This window comes from Ciconia boyciana, chromosome 11, assembly GCF_034638445.1.
Source record: "Ciconia boyciana chromosome 11, ASM3463844v1, whole genome shotgun sequence".
NCBI lineage: Eukaryota > Metazoa > Chordata > Aves > Ciconiiformes > Ciconiidae > Ciconia > Ciconia boyciana.
Window position 1 is genome coordinate 22,522,218 of NC_132944.1, and position 12,604 is coordinate 22,534,821.

At 58.7% G+C, this 12,604-nt stretch overlaps 1 protein-coding gene across 7 annotated transcripts in view; it reads right to left on the reverse strand.

Annotated features, from left to right (window-relative positions):
- Positions 1-12,604, reverse strand: part of ABHD6 (abhydrolase domain containing 6, acylglycerol lipase) — a 27,755-nt gene continuing 15,151 nt past the window's right edge. For 3 of the 7 annotated variants that reach the window (XM_072876303.1, XM_072876300.1, XM_072876299.1), the window contains exons 2-10: positions 12,073-12,142; positions 9,908-10,051; positions 6,314-6,470; positions 5,805-5,918; positions 5,457-5,589; positions 3,996-4,153; positions 3,184-3,238; positions 2,635-2,735; positions 1-1,866 (exon numbers count right to left, since the gene is read on the reverse strand). In XM_072876303.1, the coding sequence (XP_072732404.1) occupies positions 1,690-1,866; positions 2,635-2,735; positions 3,184-3,238; positions 3,996-4,153; positions 5,457-5,589; positions 5,805-5,918; positions 6,314-6,470; positions 9,908-10,026 (1,014 nt within the window). In that variant the 5' untranslated portion in view covers positions 10,027-10,051; positions 12,073-12,142 and the 3' untranslated portion in view covers positions 1-1,689. Of the gene's footprint in view, positions 1,867-2,634; positions 2,736-3,183; positions 3,239-3,995; positions 4,154-5,456; positions 5,590-5,804; positions 5,919-6,313; positions 6,471-8,475; positions 8,722-9,907; positions 10,052-11,566; positions 11,586-12,072; positions 12,143-12,284; positions 12,347-12,604 lie in introns of those variants that run through there. The other 4 variants (XM_072876301.1, XM_072876302.1, XM_072876305.1 and 1 more) reach the window with 4 other exon arrangements.

Sequence of the window (12,604 nt, forward strand, 5' to 3'; positions counted from 1 at the left end):
TCCTTTGCATACAGCAATCTGTGGCATATGAGAAACCATATAGATACCCAACAACTTCTTCTGGCTTTTACCACATAAAACTATCAGCAATTTGGTTTTTTTAACCAACTCCTGTAGTAGAAACAATAACCAAGCCAGTAACAGCAAATTTCTAATTTTTTAAAAGAACAATGTTTCTTCTCTCAAAAAGAGCAGAGAAGCTGACGGGGAGTTCCGGATATATGTACAGGTTGGGGTACCTCGGAAGGACGGCAAGCAGACGGCTGTCAGCCCCGCCAGCGTGCGTACCCAGTCTGCGTGGGGGCTCTAGCAGCACCCGCTATCGGCCCCCGAGGAGGGCTGGGGGGGACCGAGGGACAATGGCCGCCCGCTGTTTTGCCTTCAAGAGGACCGTGCACCGCCTTGCCCTCCAGCAGCCATGCCGAGACCAGGAGCAGCCCTCTCCCCGTGGGACACGCGGCGAGGAACCGCAGCCGGGGAGGTGCAGGATCCGTCCCTGTACATCACCTCGCAGGCTGCAAGGCGTAGCTTCTCTGCATTGCCCGTTTCTATCTATAATTTCACTCGGTCAGGAGTTATAAACCATCGAGAGGATGCACGAGCACGCCGAACGCTTCCACGCCACCAGCCCGCGCCTCGCAGGCGAGCTGTCCCCCTCCTCGCCTCCCAGCGAGCCCGGAGCCCGCGCTATTCGCACACACAGCCCGCTCCCACCCCTCACGCCTGGTTTTGGTGATGTCGGCATTCGCAGAATTCACGGAATTCATTAAGAAAATCGTTATTTACATCAACGAGTTCAGCAGCACGACGTGATAGAAGAGCTGAGACAAGAGGTTGCCCGAGTTTGCTGACTCGCACCCTGCCCACGGGCTTATTGCTGACTCGGGCTCAGGGACTGAATCGCTCCGGGCGGTTTCCGTCCCTCCGGTTCGCACAACGGCGGCGAAGCTGCTGTCTGCACCCCGAGTCTTCCCTTGCTATGTTCACCCTCGGGGGAACCATCCCCTGGGCGAGGCGGGCTGTGCGCGGGTGCCGTACCCTGGGCAATGTTAAGGCATTACATATACGCAGGAGCGGTTCGGGGATTTAAAAAAACCCACTCAAAGTGTAAACATTTTTGCACGTACAGTCATTGGACTTCCACGCACGAAGTTTTCTGTTGTTTTTCTGCATAAATCACGAATTAAGGAGCTACACAAAGAGCACTCGAGCAGATGCCTGGAGCACTGGGGTTCTCTTACAGCACGGCAGCATGCAACACGACGGACTCTAAGTAGTAGAAATATTGTAAGTCTCAGTCCAGGACGCTTCCTCCTTCCTACGTTTCTTATATAGTTTAGGTAAATGTCATTAACAACTACGTGCCGGTAACTCAGGTAAGATGGGCGGCTGCGTAAGGAGCTTCAGCACACTGCATGGCTAGCGCTTGGTGATTTCGGCTCGTTCCTACTTTACCTCTAAGTAGAAAAGGGAGAGATTCTGCTTCCGTTCCTGTATCTATGGAGGTTGCTCAATGACCCCTAGGTCGCTGTGCCGGCGGTGCTATAGGTTTAGGTATCAGTGATTCTGCCTTCCTCAGGGACTTTGGCACATTCACCCCGATTCGTACAAGATCCCTGAGAACTGATCAAAGCTGCAGTACTTTACAATTTAAAAGACCTGGCGTGGGCGCTCAGCTCCCCGCCACGCTCACGCCTGCTTCTTGTTGTTGTCGGTGCTGTGCAGCAGCGCCAGGAACTCCAGGATGAGGTTGGCCGTCTTGCGGGGCCGCTCCACCACCACCGAATGCCCGCAGTTCTCCAGGATGTACATGTGGCAGTCCGGGATAGCGCTCGCTAAAACACTGGCACCAGAAACATCCAGGACCTGGACGGCAGGGGAAAAGTAGTCACTCCCACGGGCAGAGCTAGGTTTTGCTGGCCACAGAAACCCCGTGGGAGCTGCCTTCGCAAGTCCAAGAGATGCTGAGCCGGGATGCGGACAGGGTCCTTGCGACGGCAGCCCCGTCCCGTGGTACCCACGCCTGGGGCCAGGGCAGGGAGGCTGCATGGGGCCCATCTCGGCATGCGGCAGGGAACTCTCTTGGACGCTTTTTGGCTGCCAGCTCAGTGCAAAGGGGTCATTGCAAGCAAAGGCTTGCACCTTTGCATTCGCACAGCCCTTTGCACGCCTGCAGCTCGCCTCCTTTCCCCCCACCGTACCCCGGCTCCTCCCTCCGTACCCATCCCTACGCAGAAACACGGAACAAGAGCCGGGAGCCCCGTGCCTTTGCCTCGCCGCCGGCCCACGGACAGCACATTTCTCCCCAGCTGCCAGGACAACTCTCTCTGCTGGCACTTTATTCCTCTTCCCAGCCCACGCCTGCTGCGGCGCTGGCACCTGCCCCCCTGCCCGCTCGCCCTCCACAGCCCCGGCTCTGCCCTCTCCTCCCACCGGCCCTGCGCTGGCTGGCAGCTTTCCACCCGTCACCCCGCCGAGCCCCCGTGTCCCAGCCCACCGGGGACAGGGACACGTGTGCCAGCTCGCTGCAGAGCGGCACGCAGCTCGGCAGCACAGGCCGTGCCGTGGCCCCGCGGGTGGATGCGGGCAGAGATGGAGGCACGGTCCGGGGGGGAGGCGGCGGGGGCTGTGTACCTGGTCCTGCTTTCCCCAGATGACCTGCGTCGGCGCTTTGATCTTGCTCATGTTCTCGTGGAGAGAGTGCCTGGACTTTTCATCCACGATTTCTAAAAACACTAGTGGGGGCAAGAGGAGAGTCAGCCCTGTGCGTGAGGGATGCTTTGCCTTCCCTTCTCGCAGGGGTCCCTGCGGGCCAGCCCTGCCAGCGTCCCCTCGGTGGGAGACCCCCGGCAGGGGTGACGGGAGAGCCCCGACGGGCTGTCCTCGCGCTGCCACCGAGCCCCGCTACGGAGAGACCCTCCTCCGAGCCCGCCTGCTCATAGGTATTGGTACGAATTAACCCAGCTGGAGGGTGAGGGCGAAGCAGCGACCCCATCGCCGTGGGGGCGGCAGGGGGTTGCTACCAGCGACCAAGGTGCATCCCCGAATCTGTTGATCACGTTGCCCCCTCCCACCCTCAGCAAGGCAGCAGCGGGGTGCTGGGGCCAAGGGATGTGCAGGGACCCCCACACCCGGGGGGTCCGGCTGGAAAGCCTGTGAGAGGGGCTGCTGCCGTGCACTTACGTTTCCGGTAAAAATCATTGTGTGGGATGCGAACGTCAACAAGGCCCTGGAGGATCTGCAGGGAGAGCAGAGGAGAGCTGCTGGGGGGCTGCAGCCGCCCGGCCCCGCGCGAGCGCCTTCCTAAGCACGTCTGGCTGCCACAACCGCGCTTAAGCGACGTGTATCTCAGCAACAAGTATTTTTGTCTTTTATGCTGCAAACCTGAATTTCTCCCCCAGGCCAGCTATCCATGGCCAGCAGGCTGCCTCAGCCATGACTGTGCTTTTCTTCCTTCTTTTATTCTTTTGCCAACAAAAAAAAAGAAGGTCTTGGCATTACCTTACATTTTTTTCTTACTCTCCAATCTACTCATCCCAGACTTCCTAAGGAAACCCAGCTTAATGGCCAGCCCCTCGCCAAGTTCCTCTCGCCTGACAATGAAGTGATTAACATTTCCATCGCTTTTGCTTAAAAAGCAACAAACAATCCCCCTCCAGGCCGGACAACGGCCGCCCTAGTTAGTTATTTAATGCTTCCTGCCGGCCATATTTACTAAGAAACCCTTCGACATCCCAGCCCGCTGCCAAAGACCTCATGGGAGGAGGAATTTCAGCGGGCACTGCCAGAGGGAGCTGGGAAAAGTGGGTTTGAAGGGAAAGTGCTGGAAAGGTGCTGGGAGCGGGGCCGGGGGTGTCCCGCCGGGGTGACGGGGGCACGGCAGCGCTCCCGGCATCGCCTCGGCTGCGGCCACGCAGGCTCAGGGAGAAGCAAACCTGACCCCCCCGCCCCTGAGACCCCCCTTCCAGCCGCCGCAGCCAGCCCAGGCTCCTCACCTGCTGCGGCACCTTGAAGCGAACGTAGGAGCAAAGCTTCAGCATATCCGCCATCTCCTCGGGGGTCGAGGGAATTAAAGGGATCCTGTCGATGCGTTCGGACTCTTGCAGCTCCCGGAGCTGCTTAATGAACTTGCTGTCGGTGGTACTCGGCAGGCCTGGGTCGAACGAGAAGGGGGGCACAAGCTAAAACCCGCATGAGACCTCAGCAGCCCCAGCGACAGAGCATCGCTGTATTGACCTCCATCATCCCTGCCTCTGGCCTCCCGCTTGCTCAATCATTAAAAAAAAAAAATTTAAAGTGCAGGGGGAGAATAAAATCTGTACAAACAGCAACCTTAATATGCGCCCAGAGATACCCCTGCCTCCTCCTGCTCCAGGGCTTGACCCTACCGAGCCCCACGGGCTGACACGACATGAGGTGTATTCCCTGTAGACAGGCACGAATACTTTGGCAAAAACTAGAGTGTTTATTTTTATGTGGACAGCGGATGCAAATACTAATGCCCGTGCTCAGCCTGCCACAGAAAAGGATTGGACAGAAAATTTCAGAAGCCCCATCCACATGCACCGCTGCGGGGAAAAATCCCCGGCAGCTTAACCCCAAACCTCTCTGCAGCCCCAGGCGGAGGTTTCCCATCCGGAAGCACCCGGAGAGCCAGCCGACAGCTCTCGCAGAGAGGAGCAGGGAGCTCACCGCCCCCAGAGCCCGGTAGCCAGGAAACGTTCCCTTTGCTTCATTACTTATTTCTTATCTGGGAGCCGCTTTCCTGGCGTGGGAGGGGGAAGGAGCTGCTGTAACAACCGGGATGCAGCCGAGCCCTCCCTGGCAGAGAAGCTCCCTGCCAAAGCCCCGTGCCTCCTGCCGCACGTCATGCCCAGGCTCCCCCGAGCCCCCCAGCCAAGGGGACGGTGGGGGTGGAGGGGAGCCACGCGGGCACGGGGACACCCTGCCTCTGGCCCCGAAGCGCTGTTCCCGCTTGGAGCACCCAAACGTGGGAGGACCCAAATGTGGGAGCACCCAAACGTGGGAGGACGGAGGTCTCCAGCTCCCGAAGCCCGAGCCCTCCGGCACACTGGGGCTCTCGGGTGGCCACACTGGGGAGGCTTTTCCCATTGCCTGCCTGGGTTCCCCCTCCAGAACCGAGAGGCTACGGATGTGCCACGTAAAACGGCTGCCACCCCAAGGGGAAACACATTTTCTTCCAGAGCAGGACTTGTCCCACTTGCCCTCCTCCCAGCTCTCACCGCGGCACAGCACGGCAAACTCCGGAGCCCTGGAGAAGAGCAGTCAGGACAAGGCTGTGATTTCTCCCACGCCCTGCCAGAGGTTTTCAGACTGTACATACAAATTATTTCAAAATGCTTTGCGCTAAAAGCCTATTTTGCTCCCAGCTCTGCTCTGGGCTTTTGCAGCGGCCCCTGCTCGCGCTCTCCCCTCGCCTCCCCTGCATCGCCCACCTGCAGGACAGATGAGGGTCAGGCTGCAAATGTCTTCTGGGTACTGAGCAGCATAGACGCCGGCAACGTTTCCCCCCATGGAAGTGCCAACCAGATGAAAGGGCCTTCTGTTCAGCTTGATGCACTCCACGAACTGGCAGGGGAGCAGAAGGAGCGTTGTTAGGGGAGAGGAAGCAACGGCGTGGGGTCATTAGAGAAATTCAACTCAAAAGCTTGAGGTCGGTGGCTCTGGCTGCCTGGGAAGGGAGGAAGCGGGGCCGCGCGAGGCAGGGCTCACGGGGCTTAGCATCGCTCGTGTTCCCCGCATCCCTCACGTCTCTGCATCCCTCTGCGATGCTGGGGCGTTACCTGGTGTATTCTCTTAGCTTGCCCACTAATGGAGTAGTCGTCCAAGGCCGAGCGGGTCGTGCCCTCGTGCCCGGGCATGTCAACACACACCAAGTGCAGGTTCTTCGGCAGGAACTGCAGAAACAAACCAGGGGCGGTTACGGCGCAGGGGAACCGCTGCGAAGGCCAGGGATGGAAACTGGTGACCACGGGTGGGAGCAGGGGGTTGCTCTCCTCCTAGCAGCCCTTGGTTACTCGTGCACCAGGATAAGTCAGCTCATGTACCAAGGATGACATGATGAGAAACCACGGCCAAGACGTGCTTCCCATGGAGGAGGCAGGTACGGACTGCTCTTCCCCCGCAGCTCTGCATGCCATAGGGACGAAAGGGACCCAACGAGCACGGAGCTAAGGAGGGTACTTCCAGCACGTTACAGCGATCATCGCATCCCATGCATGCAACCCTTGGGTCCCCACACCGCCCTCGAGCCCAGGACCATCGACTCAACACGATAGAAATGGAGTCCCACCTTGACTATAGACAGCCACATGTCTTTGTGGGCTGAGAACCCATGTAACATCAGGATGGACGGTCGGTATCCAGGTCTCCCTCTGTAGGAATAACAAAACTGATAGTCGTCGTAGTTGGCGTATCTGACCTGCATACCCAAGGCTCGGCGCCAGTACCTGGAAACAAGGAGAAAACACCACCGTGAGTGGGGCAAGACCAGGGCCCGGCGGCAATATAAACCCGGGGCCCGGTCCAAACTCAGCCGCAGATTTGCTAGTTAGCTAAGGCCAGTTAGGTTGGGCTTACACCGGTGCTGTCACAGCCCTATCTGGGACTAATTCTGCGCATCGGGTCCCTGGACCAGGCCCTGTGCTCGCATGTGATCCCTTACGCGTGTAGTACTGGCGGCTGGCTATTCATGGCTGCACTGCAAAGAGCTTGTGGAGACACTCCGTTAAAAACTTCAAAAAAGACCGCAAATAACTAATTTGGCAATGGCAATGGGCCAAAAGAACAACTCTAAAACTGAAAACACCCAACTGTTGGTATGAGAGAGGCTGAAGAGAGGAAGGCTGAGCACAGGGCAAGGCAGCGTGCGGGGTGGGCAGGCCAAGGGAGGTGGGTAAGGGGGCTCTGTCTCGGGTTTATCTGGGCCCAGCCCTGCAGCCATGGGACAACATCACCCCATGGACAAGCGTATCGGTCCCAGGCAAAACAACCGTGCCCCCAGGAGCACCACGGAATCCCGCTTCCCATATGCCAACTAGACGGCTCTTTACAAATGTGTTTGCACGCGGGGGAAGGACTGGATGGGACCCTCCTCACGCAGGGTCACGCACCCCGGCAGGTACCGGGCGAACCCCAAGGACACCTGGGCCATTCCTCTGAGAGCAGGAGGACAGAGGGCTCCTGCCAGCGCACGCTTGCAGCCTGCTCAAAGAGGATGCAGTGAAACTGCCGGCCAGAGGGGACCCGGGCAGAGATTATCGGTGACACTTTGGACACATGATGTGTACGTGCAGCCCAAGAGAGAGGAGCAGGCATGCTGTCTCTGCGTTTCCCCTACGCGCAGACATAACCCTTGTCAGGACAACTGCCGGGCTACTCCTGATGGCCAAGATACCAGCAAATACTTTTATATGCGACATCAGAATTTACTGGAGACACAAGAGCAAGGTCACCAACACTGCTGGGCTGTCATAGCTCTCTGCCCACTCAAAGCTTATGCATAATGCAATCCTCTTTTAGCATAATCCCTTTTTGGAAGGAGTTAGTGGGACTTAAGCAGCATCTCGGCTCTGTGCTGGTCCTACAAGGAGAGGTGAATTTCTCCCTGAATAAGTGCCTTAAGAGTCCTCGCCTCAAAGGCACCGGTGTAAACTACCGATGGGGAAGATGATAACATTTTTAGCAACTGATCCCGATGGATCAATTCAGCAGAAGACAAAATAATCTGTGCAAAGCTGAACTGATCCCTTGCAAGGTGTTAACGCGCTTAGCGGCAGCAGCTAAACTGATTAACGGCGGCAGAGCAGGCAGAGCAGGCAGAGCAGGCAGAGCAGGCAGGCTCTGCGGCCGGGGTCAGCCGGGCAGCCCTGGACGTCACGCCCGGCAGCGAGGCGCATTAGCAGCAGGGGAGGGAGCGAGGCCATCGGCGACGGGGGCCCTGCATGACCCTTGGCCGCGCCGGCTGAGGACACGCAGACCGGCAGCGAGGAGGAGAAGGGGGCAGCGAGGGGTGGGAGAAGGGAGAAGCGTCCCTGGGACCCCCGGGGACCTGCCGGGAGCGGTGCCGCGACGCTGGAGCTGGATGAGGCGGAAGGGGGGGGCGGCGTGGCATGCTGCCTGCCCCCTCTCCTGGCTCTGCCGATGGGGAAACACAACCATTTCGCCTCCAAAAAAAACAACTCGGAAAGAAGCAAATAGGAAAGGAAGAGTAAAGGGCAAACCCGCTCGTCTCGCCCGCTGTCCCTAAGAAACGAGGTGCCCGTGACACACAGAGCGTCGCAGTCGCTCCTGCAAGACGCCAGTGCTACCAGAGATGCTGGAAGATGGAGAGATGGGGGCACGGACCCTTCAAAGGGAAACGGCTGAAACGGCCCTGCCGACCGACCCACGGCGCGTTTCCGCTCAGCCCGTGATTTGCAGCCCCAAAGGACAAGGAGACAGGCTCTTCTCTACCTCCCGCTCAACCCGGCTCCTCAAAGCCCATCAGCCTCTTTGCCCTGTCCTGCCATCCCTGCCCGCATCCCTCTGACGGCTTCGCCCCAATCGCGCTTGCTCTGCTGGGGCATGGTAGCGTTTCTCTGCTGATCCTCCTCTCAACCTGAGCCCATCGGGGTCCTCCCTGGCTTCCACCGGCTGCTCGTATGTCTGAAGGAAGAAAAAACCCCTTTGACTGACAAACCCGGTGCTGTCTGGACCCGTGCCCGGGTGCCAGCCCGGACGTCCCCCGGGCAGGAGGCTGTCACGCCGCCTGCTCTCCTTTGCAGAGCGACCATTGGCCTTGAGGTCCCCATGTGATGCACAACGGGAATAAATTATCTCCCGTGCCGATCCGGTCGCTGGGGTTTTCAGCCCATCCTCCCTCCGCTGCGTCAGCCCCCAGACGCTGTGACTAAAAGCTTGCTAATAAATGCGCCGTTAGAAAAACAGGCTTCATCACGCTGCTGCGGCTGAGTGCCGGGGTGGGTCGGCTTCCTCCTCCTCTCACAGGAGGTCACTTTGATTTGGAAACCCCCCCGTGAGCAAAACTGCAGGAGCCACCATCTGCCAGCGCACGTGAGGGCAGCCGGCTGTGCTGCCTGCTGCTGCCCGCGCCGGGCGAGGAGCTGCTGCCCCGGCTTCCGACGGGAGCGTTATTCCAGCGTTCTCTGCAGCAACCACAGACAGGAAAGCCGCCAGTGTGCTTATCACCGATATCGCCAGCGTGCTTATCGCCCATTTCCAGGGACAGACAAGGACTGAAGGATGTAGCGCCTGCCTGCTGTTAATCGGAAAGGACAAGGCGCAAGGCGGTAAGGAAGAGCATCACTCCATCTTCTCTGATGCTCCAGCCCAGAAGAGAGGGAGAGGATGCAAGAAGCCTCGTCCGTAACCACTAGTGAGAGAAAAGTCCCTGCCTGCCGAGCAGGCTGTTAATCAGGAGGCTCCCTCCCCGCCTGAGCCCGGGGAGCCGCGGCAGAGCCGAGGGCACCCACGCCAACGGCTGCATTGACGAGGCGGGAGGTGACCAGCCTGCCGGGGCTGCCAGGCCTGGGGACGGGCAGCAACGGCGATGCTTTTCCCAGCCGCAGTCCCGTCCTTGGGGGAAACAACCCAGAAAGATTCGGAGACATCCCGCAGCGCAGCCAGACATAAGCCTCAGCAGCAAAAAAGCAATAAGAAAATGCCGTTTTCTTCTCCCAGAGATGCTTAAAGCTACACGCCATCGGTATGCCCCGGGAAAAGCCCACCTTACCTGCTCCCATGGCCATCACGGGCAGGAACACCCACCTCTGCCCGCACCGCCTTGCTGCCCACCCGCGTGCGTGCGAGGGCGCAGGACCTGCTGGGGACCAGCAGTAATTCCACCCCTGCGCTAAAATGAGAGCAGGCAGGCCAGCGAACTCACCAGTAGTAGATGCGGATGAGCGCTGAGGGCCAGAGGAGGAAGGAGGCCACGAAGGCCAGGATGGGGATGGCCAGGGTGCCGCCGGCGATGACAAACATGTTCAGCACATCCAGGTCCATGCTGCTCCTCGCTGCCCAGCCTCACCTGCCCACATTTAGGGAAGGATCAGAGGTTAAACACCAGAAACGATGACAAGTCCATGCTAAATGAGAGCTCTGCTGCCAGGGCCGGAGGAAAGCAGCTCTGTGAGAGGCAAAGGACAGCAGCACAGCAAAGTCTCTTTCAGTTTTAAAACTCCATTATTTCTTCTGGCTCCTTAATGGATCTAATTGTTGCAATGTTATCCTCTCAGGAGAGCACGCCTCAGACGGGCAATGAGCCTCCTAACAGGCACGGGCCATGTCCGGGGCGACGGGGCGCAACGTGGCCCTTGGGGCACTTTGCAGGTGGGGGAAGCACAGCCGCCCCCATGGGTGCAGGCAGCCTGTCCCTCGATGGGTGCAGGCAGCCTGTCCCCCCCATGGGTGCAGGCAGCCTGTCCCTCGATGGGTGCAGGCAGCCTGTCCCCCCCATGGGTGCAGGCAGCCTGTCCCTCGATGGGTGCAGGCAGCCTGTCCCCCCCCCATGGGTGCAGGCAGCCTGTCCCTCGATGGGTGCAGGCAGCCTGTCCCTCGATGGGTGCAGGCAGCCTGTCCCCCCCCATGGGTGCAGGCAGCCTGTCCCTCGATGGGTGCAGGCAGCCTGTCCCCCCCCATGGGTGCAGGCAGCCTGTCCCTTGATGGGTGCAGGCAGCCTGTCCCCCCCCATGGGTGCAGGCAGCCTGTCCCTCGATGGGTGCAGGCAGGGCTGCCTTAACATGGGCTCCACGGTGCTTTTCGGCGTCCGGCCCGGCTCCCCTCCCCCTGCCCAAGCCCAGATCCCCAGCACACAGCCACTGACCTAGAATTGATGGCTTGAGCCCGGCTCTCATTACTGCTCCGCACAGGCACCAACTAATCAAGGGAGCAGAGCCTATTAATGGGCTGGGCAACCGAAGGAAACGACCTGGCAGGGCACTCTTTGGCGAGCAGCCCTTATCTGAGACAAATTCATCCCCGTCCCCGTGTCCTTGCTCCTGCCCTGCAGGCATTTTGCACTGGCTGTCGATCACAGGTCCCATCCCGGCTCCCGAGCATCCTTGGGACAGATCTCAGGGGCGGCAGGCGGAGGACACGGGGTGCAAGGGCAACTCTCACGCAACACCGCGCTCGGTCCCGAACTCGCCCCACCGCAGGCAGCCGGGATATATTTTTCTCATTAAGAGGTTAAACCCTCCGTCGCACGCGCATCTCCTCTAATTCCTGCTGCTAACCAACTTATGTCTCGCCCTTTCCTCGGCGCTAGCTCTTTTGTCACGCATTTCTAAAATGCGATGTTTCCAACGCCTGCTCGCCCACCAGCCATCCCCCCCATCATCACCACCACGTTGCTCCATGCCAGGACGGGCAGATTTATTTCTGTTTCCTGCAGGGCTCCCGGCAGTATGGGGTACGTTGTGTGTTACGCCGTGAAGCAGGAACCGAATCGCCGCAGTCACATCCTCTCCCCCTCCGACGCCATCACACCGGATCACATCAAACCCCCACATTACACACGACCAAGAAAAACGGTATCCAGAACCTCTGAAACAACAGCCCCCGTTGCCCTCTTGCCCCAGGAAAAGCAGGCGTAACTGAAATTTGAGCAATACTGTAAATATTTCCACCAGGCACTTCCTTAACAAAGCTAAACCTCATTTCCTTCCTCAAGCCTCAACAACACGGTGTTACTCGTTTAATTAACGCTTTGCAGAAAGATCTTTGATCTCTGCACGGCTCGTTCGTAGATAAACGCTTTATGCAACAGATAAACCTTGTACGTGAGAGGGGGGCTGCACGGGAGCCCACCTGAGCGCGCTTGCTGCCTTTCGCTATGTCACTAAAACAGGGAAGAAATGAAGCGCAGAAAATCGCCATCATCCCCATCGGCGACCCGTAACGAGAAGGTTGCAGCCAGGAGAAAGCACGGGAGGAGCGGAGGCGGTGGGAGCCCTTGTGCTCTCCGGCGCGGGGTCACCGCCTCTGCTGCCGCCACCGCTCTTGGAAAGCAAAACAAGAAGGAGAAAGCCTTTAAAAAGCCCAGCTTACTTTGCAGAAATCCCCTCCTCCTCTCGGCACAGGTCCTGCTCTCTGCGGGTAGCGGCAGCGTCTGAAAGCACTGTAGGAAGAGGGGGAAAAAAAAAAAAGGTTAAAATCGCACTCCTGCTTTTTTTCCCTCCGTTCAGATTTGGTAGCCGGGCGAGACGGCGAGTTTGGGGTATTTAAGCCACCGGCTTCCCTTCAAAACTCCTCAACTTCACCTTCTGACCAACCTTTCCCCTGTTTATGTAAATATGGTCTTTTGTACAATAAAGCCAAACCAGGGCACTCATTCCAAGCAGGAACAAAGTGCAAGCTGCCATCGGAGACGAAGCGAAAGCCGGCGCGGCGCGGCGGGGACAGCCAATGCCAGCAGCCCCTGCCGCGGCAGGGCTGTGCGGCACCCAGCGAGACGGGGCTCATGGTTACGCTTTGGGTGATTACAGCTATTAGAACAAAGCCAGCTAAGCTGCTTCCCATCCCCTTCCTCTTCGTCTTAAATGTAATTTTCCAAGAGCTCTCAGTGCCCCCCCTCCGAGCC